We start from the raw sequence: 22,261 nt of genomic DNA, 5'->3' as shown, positions 1-22,261 counted from the left end.
AGTTAAAAGGATGAAAAATATCCGGTAGTGATACCTTACCTAAATGGACAAAGAAAACTTCTTAGTCACACCACATGTCACCTCCCCCAAATATTTATATAATACAATAAACAACAAATAAAATGAACTCAATGGACAACATAATGGCCCTGTTGGCCATTAAGTACTCCTTGAAACATGTGACTTTTCAAATACCCTTGTGGTCAACAGGCCATTTACAGAGTTTCTGAGGTCCATGATAAGAGCTCCTTTTTGTAGATATGCTACCATTCCCATATACAGCTCAATTTCTCTGATGAATAAGTATGAAAGTAGACTCTGTAGAGAATCATAATAGGGAGAGAGATATTTTCTCATCAATTTTATTATTTGGACCTCAGATTCCAAGTAATCTCCTAAGCAGAATCTTAGTAGATGTTTAGGTATAAATGAAATTTATCAGAAAAATGCACATAAAGCAGAAGTTTGGAATTAGTGGTTACATACTCTGATTTAGGTGATGTGAATAGTGCCCTTCTTAATTCCTGTTTATTTTGTGAATCACTTTTTGTTTAATCCATAGCCACTATGTTCCTGGCACTATGCCGAATGCTGAAAAGCATTGAATGAGACAAACCAGTCCTTGCTCTTGTGGAAGTTATTTTCTAGAATAAAGACATGCTTTTAAAAGCAAAACACTATACTATTTATTATATATTATAATTATACTTTTATAAATTTACTTATAGAAAATATTCTATTTTATATTTATTTGTTTCACTTACTGCCTCTGATTTAAGGAAATTGTGTAACCAGGTAAACATTTCATGCTCAATCATTTTTTTCAACCCATAGGTCCATGTGGTTCTGTCCATTTTCTCCTTGAAATAGGCTATCATGGGATGTCATTAGACTCTTGTTGAGCTTTAAATTGCTATGTTAAACATGAATTTAACAAATGCAAAGCAGACAAATTTCCTCCTTCTTGTCTCCTGCTTTCCTGCCATAAATAAATATTTGTTGCATTCCCAATACTTGTTTGGCACTATACTAGGGGATGGAGATAAAACCATGAGAAAAATAGATACCTTCTTAATTCTTTTAGACCTTACAGTCTAGGGAAAAACAGTACACAAACTTCAAAGAGAGGTGAGTGTTGAAGAAATAAAAATTTGATATGATGGAGAAAAGAAAAGAATTACTTTAGGTAGAATGGTCAGGAAAGGCCATTCTGACTAATGGGTAAGAAATTGAGTTTATATGAGTGTTAAAAAAATTATCCATGAAAATATTGAAGTGAAGATGGTTCTTATCATAGGTAACTGCTTGTGCAAGGGTCCTGAATGGAGTAAGAACTTGGTGTGATTTAGGAACTAAAAAAAGGCCCAGATGGCTGGAGGATAGTAACTAAGAATGAAAAAGTCAGGACATAGGATTTAGGAGGCAGAAATCTACTTCCTATTACATGGAGTTGTAGCTTTAGTGAAAAAGTTGAATTATATTCCAGGTAAGGGGTTTGTGTCAGGGGAAATGCCTTATATAATAACACCATCAATTTTTTTTCTTAAGGAAGAAGTGTGCCTCTATGATTTGGGGAATGGTAAGAGTTGCAATTTACCTACCAATTCTCAATTGCCTGCAATTAATGAAATTTTTTACTTTAACCTTCCTTAGAGTTATATATAGTAGCGTTCTACAGTTTGCTACAGAATCTTAGTGGGATCAAGAGTTAGTTATTAATTCTATTATGTCAATTATTTGAAGTGTAGTAATTATTTTGTGGCATTGTTATGAAATGATTGCACTATATTTAAATAATGTGTTTAAACAAATATATTTTATAAAGATGAATATTCTGTGTCTAAGAAGTAGCAATGTAGTCTCTTATTACCAAATTAATCAATATGACTTAAGAGCAGTTATTTGGATGACTGAATTTTAGATTTTAAGGGATTCTCCAAGAGCATTAACAAAAGTATACTTATTTCTTATCCATAAAATATGTTGCTGAACATAATCTGTGAACAACAAAGCCATGAAAAGTAATATTCCATCTAAAAAGCTAAAAGAAATCCAAATATCATTGTACCAATTTAAAAGGAAATCACATTACCATTTCATTAATAAAATTCCTTTTTCCCCAGAAGATTTTTAAATGTTTAGACTCAATTACCTCATACTTTAGTATCTGGAAATTTCACAAATATCTCATATCAAAGAATATTTTCAAATGTTCAGTGATTTAAGTTTACAGCATAATAGCTCTTTGTTTCATTTTTAGGTTAACATCAAGCATAACTGACCTTTTTTGGTAGGGAGTTTTATGAATTTTAATACAAACATAAATTCTTGTAATTCAGTATCAGGATACTGAATTGTTCTATTACTCCCCTTCCCAAAATAACTCCGTCCTACCACCCTTTGTAGTCAAACCACTCTCCCTCCCTTAAATCTTGGCAAAAACTGGTCTTTTATTCATTAGTGTAGTTGTTTTCTTCTGAAGAATATTATATAAGTGGCATCATCTAGTTGACTCCATATAGTGCTTTTGAGATTCATCTAAGTTATCGAGATGTCAGTAAGCACACACAAAAAGAGGTTCAACTGTCATAGCCATTAAATGTAAATGTACATTACGATACCAGTATACGCTTATCAGAATGGGTAGAATAAAAAAAAATACTGGCAAGACTAAGGGTTGGTAAGGATGTGGAGCAACTGAAACTCTTATACATTGCTAGTAGGAATAATTGGACAATTTTGTATAAGGTTAAACATACATACTATTACTCAGCAATCTACTATTTGTATGACAGAATTAAATATCTTATGGAATAATAACTTTAAAATGGATTACTAGATTATTTTTTTCTGGAATGCTTACACAACATGATCATATTAAGTTTTTCCAGATGAGATGGAAGTTTCTTTTATATTGACTCGAGATTGTACTGTTGACTGAATTAATCAGGACTTTTTCAATGATAGTGATATCACCGAAATGGTAACCAGCAATTTGATCTACTTTGACACCACTGGTGATTATGTACCTGAGGATACTGGAAAGAATGGAAAGAATACCGTTAGGGAACACATGGAAGTATGGATTCTGTGGGAGCCTCTTTTTGTAGCTTGTGCATTAGGTTATCAGTCTCTTGAAAAAAGTAATAATACGCTATCTAGAAAAGACACTAATTGACATTGTTATTCCATTAAGGCAGTCTGTACATGATATGAATTCATTATCACTTAAAGCTTTTAACCTTATTTCCTGATACAGGATCTAAGTTTGTTAGTACATAAATGATAAAAACTGGGCTTTCTCTGTTAAAATTTTTAATTTGCCTATGAACCAGCATGACAATTTAAAATGTGCTTAAACTGGGGCGAAGTTAGGGTGATTTCAAATTCTATTGGGATTTCTTTTTTTCCATTGTTTTGGAATTCTAAGAACAAAAGTAAGTATGGACTCTGTAAAATACATCTACAGAGCACTTATTCTCATTTTCAGTACAGTTTTTTTTTGTTAACATCTACAATACTTTCATAATGATTAATACAAAGTGAATTAATGATTGAATAAAAATTTCTATGATCTGGAGTATTTATAATTCCTAGTTATGTAAATTTACATTATAATGAGATAAAAATGGATTACTTATACAACAGGGATAGGGAAATTGAGGAGGAAGAAAACTGAAAGATAAGACGATTAATTTTTTTAACGTTTTAATTATTTTTGAGAGAGAGAGACAGAGAGAGAGAGGGAGAGAATGAGCAAAGGAGGGACAGAGAGAGAGGGAACAGAATCCATGAAGCAGGCTTCAGGCTCTGAGCTGTTAGCGCAGAGCCTGACGCAGGGCTGGAACCCATGAACCACTGGATCATGACCTGAGCTGAAGTCAGACACTTAACTGACTGAGACACCCAGGTGCCACAGATTTGATTAATTTTTTAAAGTGACTAATAAAACCTTGATTTTAAGAAAATGTTTTAGGCAAGAAGAGCCAAATAATAAAACATTAAGAGTGATCTAGAAGTAACCATGGCCAGAGAGGGTGTTGGAAATTGTATTGACTTAAAGATACAGTACAATTTTAGAAAATAAAGAAACAAAGGAGAGAAAAAACATTTTCTATAATTATTCTCACTCAGATGTATGTACTCATGTTGGTAAAATTCCACATAAAAGTGAAAATTCAATCAGCCACCTGAATAAATGAGCTCCATATTTCCAAACATCTGAATATTAAAACAAAATTGGAATATTTTACTTTCTGCTCTCACAGAACAGTGTCCAAAGATAGGAATTTTCAACATATTTTGAATACATTTGAATAAACATCTGAATATATGTAGATATTGCATATAATAGAATCAGCCTGCATTTTCCTTTCTTTCTTTTCTTTTAAGATTTTATTTTTTAAATAATCTGTACACCCAATATTGGGCTTGAACTCATAACACTGACATGCTCTAATGACTAAGCCAACCAAGTGCCCCCATCCTTCATTTTCTTACACTAGTTTTCAGTGACCCTTAAACTAACCTAAATCTGGGACAGTTTAACCTTTGGGAGAAAGTACACAGAGATCCTCCTAACCACATGTGTGGCCTCCTTGCAAATATGGGAACAGTTTTTATATGTGTGACTTTTATTTTGCTGGAAGAGCAAAAGTTGTATTAGTTCTTCAAAATGTTTTATGTTCCAGAGAAAACTATCCTTCTTACTACAGAAATTAAGGTTTTGCAGCAAATGCAAAAGCACATTCATAGAAATAACCTTAACATCAAGTTGGAGGTACTGCCGACAGAGATTAGTCATGGTCTACCATATGACAGTGTTTTTATTATTGCCTTGTGTTGTTAGTTAAGTGTTGCCTGTTTCTAACTTTTCAGGTATTTGTTTCCTCAAATAGATGAAAGGTGTTTTGATATCAGCATTGAACTTTCTATTTCTTTCCATCTGCAGTTGTGCTCTGCACAAAAGAATCTCAAATACATGCTAATTAAGTGAAGGACCAAGAAATCTAAATCTATAAGGCATTATTTCCCAAATTTGGCTACCTTCATGGTTTTTGCCACATCTCAGTGACATCTGATCATTTATTTCCTTGATATCTTTCATAAAACTGGTATCTTTTTAAAGCATATTATTTTATTTAATACATTAAATAATAAAAGAAAATCTTAAAAATCATTTTTACTTTTCATAATGCAAGACAACTGCAAAGTAGATACAATGAAACCAGGGTGGTGTTATGACATTTTAAATGTATATATTACTTTCTACTAGAAGTGCTAAGCTTGATGTTCTCCTTAGAAAGCAGATTAGTAAATTGGCAAATGTGGCTAAAGACAAATTACAAATAAACCAAGACAATGTCCTTAATATAACTGAATATGCTAAAAGAAAATTAAAAAGGGAAAAATTTCAAATTACATGTTTCAGTGTCTTAATGCTATTCCTATGTGACATTTAAAGCTGCCTTGGTTACCAAGGACAATTGTCCTAGGTTCTTGGAAATACTGATATGGGATGATCTTAATAGGACATAAATTTTGAGGATAATGCTATCTTGAATTTCCAGTGTACCCTGAAACACTATTTCTAAAAATAGAAAACTGTGTATTTCTAGAATGAAGGAGAGCAGCCCCCCTAAATTATATTGGTCGAGTTTGTCACTGCGTTGTCACAGTCCGACAATAATGCAAGTGCAGTGGCTAAGTTCTGCTACCTCATAGAAAAAAAATTGTTGCATGAGATCAACATGTTATGGCCCCACTTTAGGGTACTGCCTTTTAAAAGTTCCGTATTAGTATATAGATTGCAAGAAGAGTTGTTTCACTTTCCCAAGATCATTCAGGTTTTGAAGCCATAGCTTTTACTCTGTGGCAAAGTTTACCCAAACAAGAATTTGAGAATATTATTATTTTTATCACTTGGTAAAAAAAATGACATAAAAATACTTTATAAATAAAGGGATAAATTAGGAATGTGCCAGTTTAATAATCATTATTATCTATATAAATATCAATGTTTACACCATAAGAATTCTAGTATTCATTGACATTTCTTTCTTAGCACAATTTACCATCAACACTTTATTTCTATTCTATCCAACAGCTATAGACAGTTGGTGTCTGGTTTTTAGAGTTAGCCATGGCCTTGTTTCCTTTTTAACTCTCAAAGACATCTTCAGTGTATGTTACCTGAGTTTTCACATGCAAAGAATTATAGCATTTAACAAAAAAGGTGATGGCAATTATATGATGGCATATTATAAGAGCAGCTCAATTTAATATTAGCTATAATTGTTACATGTGTACATTTTTAAATAGAGTAAATTTTACCATGTGAATTTTGCCAACATTCAATTTTTAAAAATAACCCACATTCTCCTTGATTCATTCAGTATTTTGGAAACTATTCATTGTGTGTTTTGTCAAGTGGCAGGCACTTGGCAAATTTTCTGAAAATGACACTGTTGGAGACGGAAAACATTTCTTGCTCTTAGGAACCTAATGTTCTACTTTTAGCGCTCACACCTAAACCTAATTTTTAAATGCTTTGTTGTTGTTGTTATTGTTGTTGTGAAGCAAAAATGTATGCAAAGTACAAAAGGACTAAAGATGGCTCAATGAATCATCACAAAATCCATATAATCACCAACCACAACTGGCAATAAAATATTGTTAGCACCCTAGGAAACAGCCTCACCTCCTTCCTCATTTTCTTCTTCTTTCCCTTCCCCCAAAGAAACCATTGTTTTGACTTTGAGCTCGATAGTTGAATTTTGCCTTTTATTAAATTTTTTAAAGGCTTATTTATTTGAAGAGAGAGAGAGCACTAGTAGGGGAGGGGGTAGAGAGAGAGAGGAGGCTAGAGAATCTCAAGACATGGGGCTTAATCCCACGACCATGAGATCATGATCTGAGCCAAAATCAAGAGTCAGACATTCAACCAACTGAGCCACCCAGAAGTCCCTGCCTTTTATTACATTTTATATGCAGAAACAGCATGTGGGTGTGTGTATATGAGTGTATGTGTAGTATCTTTTGCTCAAATTTTTATTTTTCAGATTTCATTTTGCTGAATTTAGTAATAGTTCACCAATTTGTATTGTTGTATAATATTATGTGAATATACTGTATTTTATTAATCCATTCTACTGAATTATGTTCTTATCTGTTTGGGTCATGTTTTGTTTTATGTTTATATCTATTACTAATAATGCAACTACGAATATTTCTGGACAAGTCTTTGAGTGGATATGTGCATGTGTTTCTTTTTGAAATAAATCTAGGGATGGACTTTTTCGGGGTGATTATCACTAGCAGACAATGCCAAAATGTTTTCCCACCAGTAGTGAATGAGTCCTAGTTGCTCCACAGTCTCCCACTTTTATTCAAGAACAGTTAAAACAAACCAACAAGGATGGTGAAGTGGCTAACCCAGAGAAAATGGACTTCAGGAATAATTCTAGACCTAACATTGATTTTCTTTTCTTTTCTATTTTTTTTCTGTGTACACCCCTGGACCCCAATCAGTGTTGTGGTTGCCTTTTCCACATTTCCTCTCCTCACTTTATTAATTGTCCCAATTTCCCTTGGGTGTCTGTGAAGTCTTCATGCTTTTTTGTGAAGCTAATTCCATCTTGAATACTAGTGGTAGGATAGTTAGACTAAAATAATTAATATAATCCCACCCTTGGCCTTGGATCATAGTTTCATATGTGTGAATTCCTATGTATTTGGCTAGTGATGCATGAAATTAGACCTTCTGAGGACTTCCTTCTTTTTGAGAGAATTTCTGGAAGAGTTTCTCTATGTTTTCATAGATGTAAATAAAGAGGCATAGAATTTAGGAGTTGGAGTTAGCTTCTCCTGACTGCAAAGTCAAGCTACCTTTGCGTTGAAGCTGACAGAGGATAGAAGGGTGAGATACAAAGAATCAGAGTTTTTAAATACATAGTTGTGAAGCTAACCAGGGCACCATGAAGCTTATCCTACATTAGGGTTTATGATTATATATTCCAGTGCTCCCCAATTTAGTTTGAATGTTCTGAGACTTGCCTTGAAATTTATCTTACCTAATAAAACCCCACAGAGAGTTATTTGATATGGATCGTTGGTGATTGCTAATAAAAAAAAACAGTTTGCATTTACACACTGGAATATATATGTGTGATAATGGACTCAGTCAAATAAGCATATTTACCCACAGCTGTTAACCTAATATTAAAAAATTGAACCTGGTAAGAGCTAAGGAAATCATCATAAATAGGAAAATTCATTACCAGAATTGATACTTAGGGATTTGCTTCCTTGCTGTAACACTCCCCTTTTTGTATATCCGCACTTGGGTACACACATGGGCAGAGAGCATTCCCAACAGGTTATGCACAGGTTCCTTACATGTCCTTACTGGGAGGTACAGAATTGCATAGGCCACTAAAGGCCCTAGGTGAAAGAGTAACTGGTGCCCCAATGCTCTTGTTTACAGAACACCACAGCATCCTGTGAGAGTTCCCAGTCCCCTTGGACAATACAGAGTGGAGTCCCTTCCTCCCATGATCACATTATGAGTCCCATGTCCTTTGAGACATATATTTCACCTTCCATACCTGCTCTGACAATTTTTGCAGTGGCTGGAGGACATCGTTTAAAATGAACTGGTTGATATGTATGTCTTGCTCCTGGAGTGTGCACGGCTCTCCAAACTGATAAAGAGTTTGAGATGCTTGATCACATCCATGAGGTTAAATTACAAGCTCTGCTTTTTTTTTTTTTCTTTTAGTGTTCATTTATTTTTGAGGGGGTGGGGAACACAATCAGGGGAGGGGAACAAAGAGAGGGAGACACAGAATTTTATTTATTTATTTTTTTCAATATATGAAGTTTATTGTCAAATTGGTTTCCATACAACACCCAGTGCTCATCCCAACAGGTGTCCTCCTCAAAACCCCTCACCCACCCTCCCCTCCCTCCTACCCCCCATCAACCCTCAGTTTGTCCTCAGTTTTTAAGAGTCTCTTATGCTTTGGCTCTCTTCCACTCTAACTTCTTTTTTTTTTTCCTTCCCCTCCCCCATGGGTTTCTGTTAAGTTTCTCAGGATCCACATAAGAGTGAAACCATATGGTATCTGTCTTTCTCTGTATGGCTTATTTCACTTAACATCACACTCTCCAGTTCCATCCACGTTGCTACAAAGGGCCATATTTCATTCTTTCTCATTGCCACGTAGTACTCCATTGTGTATATAAACCACAATTTTTTTTTTTTATTCATTCGTCAGTTGATGGACATTTAGGCTCTTTCCATAATTTGGCTATTGTTGAGAGTGCTACTATGAACATTGGGGTACAAGTGGCCCTATGCATCAGTACTCCTGTATCCCTTGGATAAATTCCTAGCAGTGCTATTGCTGGGTCATAGGGTAGGTCTATTTTTAATTTTCTGAGGAACCTCCACACTGCTTTCCAGAGCGGCTGCACCAATTTGCATTCCCACCAACAGTGCAAGAGGGTTCCCGTTTCTCCACATCCTCTCCAGCATCTATAGTCTCCTGATTTGTTCATTTTGGCCATTCTGACTGGCATGAGGTGATATCTGAGTGTGGTTTTGATTTGTATTTCCCTGATGAGGAGTGATGTTGAGCATCTTTTCATGTGCCTGTTGGCCATCCGGATGTCTTCTTTAGAGAAGTGTCTATTCATGTTATCTGCCCATTTCTTCACTGGGTTATTTGTTTTTCGGGTGTGCAGTTTGGTGAGCTCTTTATAGATTTTGGATACTAGCCCTATGTCCGATATGTCATTTGCAAATATCTTTTCCCATTCCGTTGGTTGCCTTTTAGTTTTGTTGGTTGTTTCCTTTGCTGTGCAGAAGCTTTTTATCTTCATAAGGTCCCAGTAGTTCATTTTTGCTTTTAATTCCCTTGCCTTTGGGGATGTGTCAAGTAAGAAATTGCTATGGCTGAGGTCAGAGAGGTCTTTTCCTGCTTTCTCCTCTAGGGTTTTGATGGTTTCCTGTCTCACATTCTGGTCCTTTATCCATTTTGAAGTTTATTTTTGTGAATGGTGTGAGAAAGTGGTCTAGTTTCAACCTTCTGCATGTTGCTGTCCAGTTCTCCCGGCACCATTTGTTAAAGAGGCTGTCTTTTTTCCATTGGATGTTCTTTCCTGCTTTGTCAAAGATGAGTTGGCCATACGTTTGTGGTTCTAGTTCTGGCGTTTCTATTCTATTCCCTTGGTCTATGTGTCTGTTTTTGTGCCAATACCATGCTGTCTTGATGATTACAGCTTTGTAGTAGAGGCTAAAGTCTGGGATTGTGACGCCTCCTGCTTTGGTCTTCTTCTTCAAAATTACTTTGGCTATTCGGGGCCTTTTGCGGTTCCAATGAAGTTTAGGATTGCTTGTTCTAGTTTTGAGAAGAATGTGGTGCAATTTTGATTGGGATTGCATTGAATGTGTAGATAGCTTTGGGTAGTATTGACATTTTGACAATATTTATTCTTCCAATCCATGAGCATGGAATGTTTTTCCATTTTTTATATCTTCTTCAATTTCTTTCATAAGCTTTCTATAGTTCTCAGCATACAGATCTTTTACATCTTTGATTAGATTTATCCCTAGGTATTTTATGCTTCTTGGTGCAATTGTGAATGGGATCAGTTTCTTTGTCTTTCTGTTGCTTCATTATTAGTGTATAAGAATGCAACTGATCTGTACATTGATTTTGTATCCTGCAAGTTTGCTAAATTCATGTATCAGTTCTAGCAGACTTTTGGTGTAGTCTATCGGATTTTCCATGTATAATATCATGTCATCTGCAAAAAGTGAAAGCTTGACTTCATCTTTGCCAATTTTGATGCCTTTGATTTCCTTTTGTTGTCTGATTGCTGATGCTAGCACTTCCAACCCTATGTTAAACAATATCAGTGAGAGTGGACATCCCTGTCGTGTTCCTGATCTCAGGGAGAAAGCTCTCAGTTTTTCCCCGTTGAGGATGATGTTAGCTGTGGGCTTTTCATAAATGGCTTTTATGATCTTTAAGTATGTTCCTTCTATCCCGACTTTCTCGAGGGTTTTTATTAAGAAACATTGCTGAGTTTTGTCAAAGGCCTTTTCTGCATCGATTGACAGGATCATATGGTTCTTATCTTTTCTTTTATTAATGTGATGTATCACATTGATTGATTTGCGAATGTTGAACCAGCCCTGCATCCCAGGAATGAATCCCACTTGATCATGGTGAATAATTATTTTTATATGCTGTTGAATTCGATTTGCTAGTATCTTATTGAGAATTTTTGCATCAATATTCATCAGGGATATTGGCCTGTAGTTCTCTTTTTTGACTGGGTCTGTCTGGTTTAGGAATCAAAGTAATACTGGCTTCATAGAATGAGTCTGGAAGTTTTCCTTCCCTTTCTATTTTTTGGAATAGCTTGAGAAGGATAGGTATTATCTCTGCTTTAAACGTCTGGCAGAACTCCCCTTGGAAGCCATCTGGTCCTGGACTCTTATTTGTTGGGAGATTTTTGATGACTGATTCAATTTCTTCGCTGGTTATGGGTCTGTTCAAGCTTTCTATTTCCTCCTGATTGAATTTTGGAAGCGTGTGGGTGTTTAGGAATTTGTCCATTTCTTCCAGGTTGTCCAGTTTGTTGGCATATAATTTTTCATAGTATTCCTTAATAATTGCTTGTATCTCTGAGGGATTGGTTGTAATCATTCCATTTTCATTCATGATGTTATCTATTTGGGTCATCTCCCTTTTCTTTTTGAGAAGCCTGGCTAGAGGTTTATCAATTGTGTTTATTTTTTCAAAAAAACAACTCTTGGTTTTGTTGATCTGCTCTATAGTTTTTTTAGATTCTATATTGTTTATTTCTGCTCTGATCTTTATTATTTCTCTTCTTCTGCTGGGTTTAGGCTGTCTTTGCTGTTCTGCTTCTATTTCCTTTAGATGTGCTGTTAGATTTTGTATTTGGGATTTTTCTTGTTTCTTGAGATAGGCCTGGATTCCAATGTATTTTCCTCTCAGGACTGCCTTCGCTGCATCCCAAAGCATTTGGATTGTTGTATTTTCATTTTCATTTGTTTCCATATATTTTTTAATTTCTTCTCTAATTGCCTGATTGACCCATTCATTCTTTAGTAGGGTGTTCTTTAACCTCCATGCTTTTGGAGGTTTTCCAGACTTTTTCCTGTGGTTGATTTCAAGCTTCATAGCATTGTGGTCTGAGAGTATGCATGGTATGATCTCAATTCTCGTATAATTATGAAGGGCTGTTTTGTGACCCAGTATGTGATCTAGCTTAGAGAATGTTCCATGTGCACTCGAGAAGAAAGTCTATTCTGTTGCTTTGGGATGCAGAGTTCTAAATATATCTGTCAAGTCCATCTGATCCAATGTCTCATTCAGGGCCCTTGTTTCTTTATTGACTGTGTGTCTAGATGATATATCCATTTCTGTAAGTGGAGTGTTAAAATCCCCTGCAATTACCACATTCTTATCAATAAGGTTGCTTATGTTTGTGATTAATTGTTTTATATATTTGGGGGCTCCTGTATTTGGTGCATAGACATTTATAATTGTTTGCTCTTCCTGATGGATAGACCCTGTGATTATTATATAATGCCCTTCTTCGTCTCTTGTTACAGCCATTAATTTAAAGCCTAGTTTGTCTGATAGAAGTATGGCTACTCCATCTTTCTTTTGACTTCCAGTGGCATGATAAATAGTTCTCCATCCCCTCACCCTCAATCTGAAGGTGTCCTCAGGTCTAAAATGAGTCTCTTGTAGACAGCAAATAGATGGGTCTTGTTTTTTTATCCATTCTGATACCCTATGTCTTTTGGTTGGTGCATTTAGTCCATTTACTTTCAGTGTTATTATAGAAAGATATGGGTTTACAGTCATTGTGATGTCCGTAGGTTTCATGCTTATAGCGATGTCTCTGGTACTTTGTCTCACAGGATCCCCCTTAGGATCTTTCGTAGGGCTGGTTTAGTGGTGACGAATTCCTTCAGGTTTTGTTTGTTTGGGAAGACCTTTATCTCTCCTTCTATTCTAAATGACAGACTTGCTGGATAAAGGATTCTCAGCTGCATATTTTTTCTGTTCATCACATTGAAGATCTCCTGCCATTCCTTTCTGGCCTGCCAAGTTTCAGTAGAGAGATTGGTCACAAGTCTTATAGGTCTCCCTTTATATGTTAGAGCACGTTTATCTCTAGCTGCTTTCAGAATTTTCTCTTTATCCTTGTATTTTGCCAGTTTCACTATGATATTTCGTGCAGAAGATCAATTCAAGCTACATCTGAAGGGAGTTCTCTGTGCCTCTTGGATTTCAATACCTTTTTCCTTCCCCAGATCCGGGAAGTTGTCAGCTATTATTTCTTCAAGTACACCTTCAGCAACTATCCCTCTCTCTTTCTCCTCTGGAATACCAATTATGCGTATATTATTTCTCTTTAGTGCATCACTTAGTTCTCTAATTTTCCCCTCATACTCCTGGATTTTTTTCTCTCTTTTTCTCAGCTTCTTTTTCCATAATTTTATCTTCTAGTTCACCTATTCACTCCTCTGCTTCTTCAATCCGAGCCGTAGTTGTCTCCATTTTATTTTGTATCTCATTGATAGCATTTTTTAGCTCCTCCTAGCTGTTCCTTAGTCCCTTGATCTCTGTAGCAAGAGATTCTCTGCTGTCCTTTATACTGTTTTCAAGCCCAGTGATTAATTTTATGACTATTATTCTAAATTCACTTTCTTTTATATGGGTTAAATCATTTTTGATCAGTTCGTTAGCTGTTGTTATTTCCTGGACGTTTTTCTGAGGGGAATTCTTCTGTTTAGTCATTTTGGATAGTCCCTGGAGTGGTACAGGACTGCAGGGCACTTCTCCTGTGCTGTTTTGAATAACTTGCGTTGGTGGGTGGGGCCACAGTCACACCTGATGTCTGCCCCCAGCCCACCGCTGGGGCCACAGTCAGACTGGTGTGTACCTTCTCTTCCCCTCTCCTAGGGGCGGGATTCACTGTGGGGTGGCCTGGCCCATCTGAGCTACTCGCACACTGCCAGGCTTGTGGTGCTGGAGATCTGGCGTATTAGCTGGGTTGGATAGGCAAGGTGCACAGGAGCGGGAGGGGCAGGCTCAGGTCACTTTTCCTTCTGTGATCCGCTTAGGGAGGGGCCCTGTGGCACTAGGAGGGAGTCAGACCTGCTGAAGGGATGGATCCGCAGAAGCACAGCATTGAGTGTTTGAGCGGTGCAAGCAAGTTCCCTGGCAGGAACTGGTTCCCTTTGGGATTTTGGCTGTGGGATGGGCAAGGGAGATGGCGCTGGCCAGCGACTTTGTTCCCTGCGGAACTGAGCTCTGTTGTCCTGGGGCTTAGCAACTCTCCCTCCCTTTGTCCTCCAGCCTTCCTGCTTTCCTAGCAGAGCTGTTAACTTATGACCTCCCAGATGCTAAGTCCCGCTTGCTGTGGGAACACACTCCGTCTGGCTCCTCCGCTTTTGCAAGCCAGACTCAGGGGCTCTGCTTGGCTGGCGGGCCGCCCTTCCGCCCGGGCTCCTTCCCACCAGTCCGTGGAGCGCGCACCGCCTCTCCGCCTTTCCTACCCTTTTCCGTGGGCCTCTCGTCTGCACTTGGCTCTGGAGACTCCATTCTGCTAGTCTTCTGGCAGTTTTCTGGGTTATTTAGGCAGGTGTGGGTGGAATCTAAGTGATCAGCAGGACACGCGGTGAGTCCAGCGTCCTCCTATGCCGCCATCTTCCCAGGATCCTCTGAGACACAGAATTAAAACAGGCTTCAGGCTCTAAGCTGTCAGCACAGAGCCCAATGTGGGGCTTGAATTCACAAGCTGTGAGATCATGACCTGAGCCAAAGTCAGAAGTTTAACCAACTGAGCCACCCGGGTACCGCCCAGGCATCTCTGCTTTTAGTCCTTGGTATGGGGAGATCAAATTTTTGGTATCTGGAATAACAAGCTTATGAAGTTTGAATATTATTAACTTTGTGCTGAAGTTGCCATACTGTTATTGAGCTCAGGCATAAACTAATTTATTGTCCTAGAGGAAAATGAGCTTGAACAACTATTTATTTTGGGTGATCTTATTTTTTCACTAATGTACAGTAGCAGATTCTTTGGACCCAGTTTCTTTTTCAAAGCCTTGCAGCATAATGGTTAAATGTTTTGGTTTTGGCAAACTGAAGTGACTAGTGGAAACATTGTGTTCTTCATTGGCAAATGGGGATAATTAAAGGAATACCACTGTTTTAAGGATTAAGTGGGAGAATGTATGTGAAGTTTTTAAAGTTATTCCTAGGACATGGTGAATATTGGAAAGTAGCTATTGTTGGTATTATTTACCTCAGAAAAACTGGTTAGCAAGAATATTTCTTTTTCACAAATCTTAATTAAGCATGCACTCATGGAATTTATAGTCTAGTAATGGAAACAGACAATAAGCAAATCAGTACACAGACATTGTAACAAATGCTATGAAGCAATCATGGGACTGGCTATTGCGTATGAAGGGTGGGGTGGGTGACAGTGTTAGATAAAACAATAAGGGATGACTTCTATGTGAAGGTTATTTCTGTTGAAAAGTAAGAAGGGATAAGCCATACAAAATACTGGTTTAGGAGGTGAAGAGAAGAAAAGATTGTAGGAGGAAGGAATATATGTGTAAATGTACTGGAGTTTGGCCAAGTTTTTAGAACTCATCAAACTTGGGTAACATGATGATGTAAGGAATAGCACATTCTTCTGTTCTTTATGCTTTTGGAGTGTGAGGATTCTCACTGGATTCTATGGCCTGATGAGAATGTGAGGTCGAATGGGATCTCTTTGAGAGCAGAGATTTATGTTATATAAGCAGTGGAGATTCACAAGAGGTAATGTTAACAGAGCAGAGAATCCAATGCATAGGAACTTTTAATAGAAAAGATTCAAAAGGTTTTATTTTGTTGACATATATGTCTTGGGAGATTTATTTTCACATATAAAATACCCTGTATTTAACTGATTGCACCTATAAAATAAAAATAAACCGAGATTTGTACCAACAAAATATTGAAGCTAATGTTAGGAACGAATGAAACACGAATTATTTAAAAAGAGCTCAAGTATAAAAATGAATGAGTTTTTGTATATTTTTTATTCTACTTACCTACATATGTCAGAGAAAGAAAAAAATATATATATTCTGCCTTTATGATGCCAAATCCAGTGGGTTTTAAGATACCTGAATGAAATGACAGATGTTTTTATATCTCACCCAAGCATTTGCTGTTATATTACCCTGGGAGGATACAATGACGAGATTTTTCCTCTCACAAAACTTAGATCCTTATTGAATTTCTGGAAATGTGAAATACATGGATTAAAATTTAAAATTCCATAAACTGCATGATTAATCTTTAGTGTCAAACATCTAGAATATGTACCAAAATTTGAATATTTAGCTTCTTCTATATAATTGAACTTTCACTGAACATCAATCAAGTATTTGTTTTTTGTTTTTCTTGAAAATATTTTTTAATGTTTGTTTATTTTTGACACAGAGAGAGAGAGAGACAGCATAAGTGGGGCAGGCAGAGAGAGAGAGGGAGACACAGAATCCAAAGCAGGCTCTAGGCTCTGAGCTGTCAGCACAGAGCTCATCCCAGGGCTTGAAATCACAAGCCATGAGATCATGACTTGAGCTGAAGTCAGAAGCTTAACCGACTGAGTCACCCAGTTGCCCTCTTTTTTTTTGTTTTTTTCTAAGCCACTTTTATATTTCTAAGTAAAATCAATTTTTGTTTCTGATTATAAACATGAACTCAAAACATGTTTGTAATCATGCATAAATGAAAATAATGCATAAAACTGTAAACATGAAAATAAAAATATAATAACCTAATTTACAACATGGAGACTCAGATCTAAAGTGGGGACTGGGAACCTGTATTTTTAAAGAGCCTTCCCACCGCACTCCACCCAGGAGTACACATGACTGGTTTAAACACAGACTGAGTTGCTCAAATTTTAATGTGCAGATGAATCTCTTGTAAATTTATTAAAGATTTTGATTCAGGAATCTCACTGGGGCCCAAGTTTCTGCATTTGTATTAATATCTTTAGGAGATATTCATGCTGCTTGTCCAAGGTTCGTGGTCAGATGGCTTTCTCATGTTTTTTTTAGAAAGCTTTTAAGGATGAGGGGCACCTGGGTCAGGTTAGGCATCTGACTTCTGTTCTGGTCATGACTTCCAGGGTTTAGGAGTTTGAGCCCCACTGCTGGGCTCTGTGCTGACAGCTCAGAGCCAGGAGCCTGTTTCGGATTCTATATCTGCCTCTCTCTGTGCCCCTCTTCTGCTTGCACGTTCTCTCTCTCTCTCTCTCTCTCTCTCTCTCTCTCTCTCTCTCAAAAATAAATAAACATTCAAAAAATAAAAAATAAAAAGCTTTCAAGGATGAAAAATTTACAACCTTTTCGGGTATTGTCTTTGACAAATTCTACTCAGATTACAAAAAAATGTTTTTCAGGATGGTAAGTTCATTTAAGACTAATTTAAATATTGGTTCTCTCTCTTTATAAGATTATTTTTTAAACTAAAGTGTACAAGAACAAGTAATTGCTTCTAAAGACTATTGCATTTGGATAGATGCTGTTAGCTAGAAGTTCACCTTTATGTTTGTGCTCAGCGCACTCAACGGTCAAGTGCATTTTTTTAAATCATTATCAATTTATTTCCACCCAGGCCTTCTTATGGAGTTAACAGTTCCGCAGAATGCCTTTTCTAATGATCAGACTTCATTTATTTCTAGACAGCCCACCTATAAATGAAGTCTTGACTCCTCAGAATTCTGAAGAAATAACCGATGTTGAATGAAAGAGGTGCTTTTTTCTTTTTTTAAGACAAATCTGGAAACAATCCCAGATTATGTATCAGTCCCATTAATTTAGACCTCAGCTGGGAAAACTCTAGAGAATAAAAACTTCATTTATTATAATGTAGGGGTTCATTATTTTTCTTCCTGGAAAACATCTGTTTTTAGTTCTTCTCAGCATGTGTTACATAAAAGCCTGGAAGCAGCTTCTATAGATTCAGGTTTTAGTTACATGGTTGGACCTGTGGGTATAAATCTAACAGTGGTCACTTTATAACAATAATTACAATGGACCTATTTTCAGGGCTGTGTGTCTGGTACTGTGTGAAACAATAACCATTATCTTAATCTGACATAAAAATGTCAAAAAAATGCTAGAATACTAGCATTAACTCTATTTTAAAGATGATAACTTGGTGAAGTTTAGCAAGGTTAAATAACATGCCCCAGGCCATTAAATAGTAAGTGATAAAGGAAAGACATGATAAATCTAGAAAGCAGAACTAGTACTTCCTAACTTTAAAATGTATACTCTTAATTTCTCAACTCTTTTTTTTTTAACCTCTCTCTGGCTCAGTAGGCATCCTCAAGTATGATAAAATCTGTCACTGATACTTTTATATGAAATAATCGATTTATTTACTGTTTTGGCATCTAACAGATGATGACTCTAAATAAATTATTGGTGCAATTCTACAAAGTGGTATTCTTTCTAAGCAAGTATCCTTTGTATTTTTACTTAATGTATTTTTCCTACTTGTCTGCCAGATGATGGTAACACCAGTAACACAGCACCATCATGCTTGGGTCATTTAGTTGTTAGTATGAGGAGTTGCTATAAGTGAGCAAGCCAAATGATTTAACATTTCTTCCCTTCCCTTGAAGAAACTTGAATAGGGTGCATTTGTCTGACAGAGACAGAAAGAGACACACAGAAGGCAGGGGAAAGGAAGAGGGAGAAATTTTTTTTTAAAGACATTTTTGCATGGATGAATTAAATGGTGGTACAATTCCATAGTGATGATGTCCAATGGGCTAAGCACAGTCTTTTCTCAAAGTTGTTGAAGGGATTTGAAAATTTCTTTATCAGAGAGCTGTTATTTCTTCTTAAACTAGTAGGATTTAGGTCATAGGATTAGAGCTCTATTAGGCAGTGTTCAGCAGTGCTCTAGAGAAATGATGAATTGAGGTCCAAGAAGGATTTTCCTAGCAGAGAACTTGCCTCCACCAGCACCAAGGCCTTTCTCTTTGAGAGCTCCTTGAAGCTTTGTCTAGCCCATCGTCCCCTATATGGGTGCTTTATGAAATTTAAATGTTGTTTAAAGTCATTATGGCAATTGAAGTGCAAGATGTAAGGCTGGCTATGTTAGGTTTTATGCAGATGTGTGGCTCAGTTTTTATAACATTTCCTATTTATAAAGCTTTAAAGGAATGAAAGAGGAGATTACTTGCTTACTAAGTTGATCCATGCCAGTGATTACTCTTGAAACTTCATCTCCCATCCACATTCTCAAACCTGGTTAATCATGCAATCAGCTTTCGTCTGCCATATGTAGTCATCTATTTACCTATACATACACACACATACATACATATATTTTATATATGTAAATTGATGAATGAGTGTGATTGAAGAAAGATGATAAATATGGTTTGTGTGTGTATGTACATACGTATGTATGTATATTCAGGGTAATGTGGCAGTGGTTTGATTTCTGATCAGATCCATTCTTTACCATATATTTACAAAAGTAAAATGAAGATAGGGATGGGACACTTTACATTTTAAGTTTGTAATTTTAAAAATTTTACCATAAACCACAGAAATAACCAACATTCACTGAATGCTGCTAAAAATGAAAATGGCAGTTGTTGCAAGGTTTACATTGGCCCTAGATCTGAAAAATGTAATTCTCTTGTGTGGGCGGCAGGGAGAGGGGAGTTGGACCTTGGGGCAAGAGGAGAAGCAAGGTCTAGGAATTCCAATATCTTTCCAAAGTCAGCCTTAACTTCTGGTCTACTTGCGGGGGTTTTCTGCCAGGTTCAGGCATTGAAATCTGAATCACAGGATATTACATGGCTTTTTGATCACTCGAAGTAGGTAATTTCAATTATACAATTATAGTACATTAACCATTAGTATGAGTTTTCAGATCAGGAACTTTCGCTGTAATAAAGACTGGTTTAAAGTCTACAACTAACCTCCATAGTGCCAGGTTCTAAACAAAGATAAATGAACCGCCCTTGCTTTCAGTGCAAGTGAGAGGAAAAAAATACACATACACACACCCTGGGGGAAGAAAAAGCAGCAAGACTGAGTTCTCCTTAGTAGTTCAATTGAGAGGGGAGAGGCTTGTCTGGTGGTTTGTGGGAGTGAATCTAATTATCAGTCTCTTACTTTCATTAATAGGTTGGAGCAAGTTAACTTCGTAGAGGAGGAAGAAGTAGACATTACATCTGAATTCTTGAACTACGTTATGATCATTTAAGCGTTACTTAAAATAGTTTAAGCATTCACAAAAAATGTTTTTTCTAAATAAGTCCTTCATGAGGTTGGGCAGGTAGACAGAAAGAACATCAACTATGGAAAAGGCAAAAATATACTTACAGATGGGAAGACAGAGCATTCTGGAAAACTGGAGAGTACACTTTAATATGTTTTAATTTACATTTATGCAGTTTAATTAGCTAGACTAACCCTCAGTGAAAAATGTCATTTTCATCCATTGTAATACCTTCCTGTAATTCTGTTTCATTTCTCCTTTCTTCCCAGTGGTCTGTGAGTAAAAGTCCTCTTGGATGTAGTCTATATGTTTCCTGACCAATATTTTTGTTTTCTTAGCCTCACCAGCCAAAAATCTGATGATGACTATGAAGATTATGCTTCTAACAAAACATGGGTCTTGACTCCAAAAGTTCCTGAGGGGGATGTCACTGTCATCTTAAATAACCTCCTGGAAGGATATGACAATAAACTTCGGCCTGATATAGGAGGTACATTAAAATATTTTGTGATATGGCACAGGCAGAGGCAAACACATTGGAAGAAAAAATTAGCATATTTTAATAATCAGAAATACTTTAATGATCATTATATGTTGTAAAGATGGATACAGAATGTATAAATAGCATTCAGGCTTGGAGGTGGGAGGGCACTGATAAATGCAAAATGAAGAAAGATGATCTTCAAGTAAGGCCTGAGAACTAGAAATTCAAAATTTCCTAGATATCTTAGACAAAGGCTGTAGAAGAAATGTGACAATTGATTTATGAAGTAATATCAAAATGTTATATGTTATATGTATATATAATATCAAAATGTTATGAAGTAATATCAAAATAATAGTAGAAGAAAGGATATATTAGTTACGTACTTCTGTGAAATAAAATATCACAACTCTCAGTAGCATATAATAATAAGCATTTATTTAACATTTTCCCAGGGGTGGTCTAATCTAAGCTAAGCCAGGTTAGGGCTGCTCATTTAAGACAGCTGTATTCTCATTCTACTCCTGGGAGCAGCAGACTAGCCAGGAGTATCTTTATCATGAAAAAAAAAAAAAACACACAAAGAATGAGACAGAAAGTAGAAGCTCATAAGGCTTAATGCTTGGGATTAGAACTTGTATACTCACTTATCTGTGTAGTATTAGCCAACACAAGTCAGATGGTCAAGCCCCAAGTTCAGAGGCAGAGAAGTAGCCTCACTGGAGTAAATGCAGGGGCATAGATGCAGGGACTACTGAAGAATTCAATCCAACACAGAAAATTAGGGCATGGCACTTTCAGGGAAAGTGGATAAAGATGAGAGAAAATGTACTTATTGACTTGAAGTACAGGATGATATTATGAATCCTTGTTCATTAACTGTTAAATGAAAATGGAGCACATCCATTTGGTCATGGGTGAAATACTTCATGAATTTTAATATCATTCATCTTTGACAAATAGGTGTGTATTGAGTTTCCATATGGTTTCCTCATATTATTTGATGAGTCACACGATTGAATAAGTCATTTAGGAAGATTGATTTTGTGTTGGCTGAAGTGTATGAGAATTAAGTGGTCATGAAAGGAATCAACAGAGGGAAATATTTTAAAAGAAACTTACAATATTTGTTGTACCAAATGTCTACTTCGTGTTTCTAATGCTTAGTTTTTCTAGATCACTAAGTTATTTTTTCTACATGGGTCAAGTCAGATTATGATGCCTAAAAGATTCTGGGGCTTGAAGAAAAATGGTAAAATTCAGGATATGTAGAGAAGGCTAAAGAAAATCTAAGCAGTGTTTTCTCATTTGTTCATCTTAATGTAATTTTAAAGCTTAATCAGTTTCAAAACTCCAATATGCTTAGTTACTGCATATACGTGCTTAAAAGGAGATTTTTTTG

General features: G+C 36.3%; 1 protein-coding gene across 2 annotated transcripts in view; it reads left to right on the top strand.

Moving 5' to 3' along the window:
• GABRG2 (gamma-aminobutyric acid type A receptor subunit gamma2) overlaps positions 1–22,261 on the top strand; it is a 114,793-nt gene that overhangs the window by 13,112 nt on the left and 79,420 nt on the right. For both annotated transcript variants that reach the window (XM_003981341.6, XM_003981342.6), the window contains exon 2: positions 20,714–20,865. In XM_003981341.6, coding sequence (XP_003981390.1) covers positions 20,714–20,865 — 152 coding nt within the window. The remainder of the gene's footprint in view (positions 1–20,713; positions 20,866–22,261) is intronic.

The sequence above is a fragment of the Felis catus genome, chromosome A1 (assembly GCF_018350175.1).
Source record: "Felis catus isolate Fca126 chromosome A1, F.catus_Fca126_mat1.0, whole genome shotgun sequence".
NCBI classification, from domain to species: Eukaryota; Metazoa; Chordata; class Mammalia; order Carnivora; family Felidae; genus Felis; species Felis catus.
Note: the sequence above shows the minus strand (reverse complement) of the source record. Positions and strands in the feature narration are given on the sequence as shown.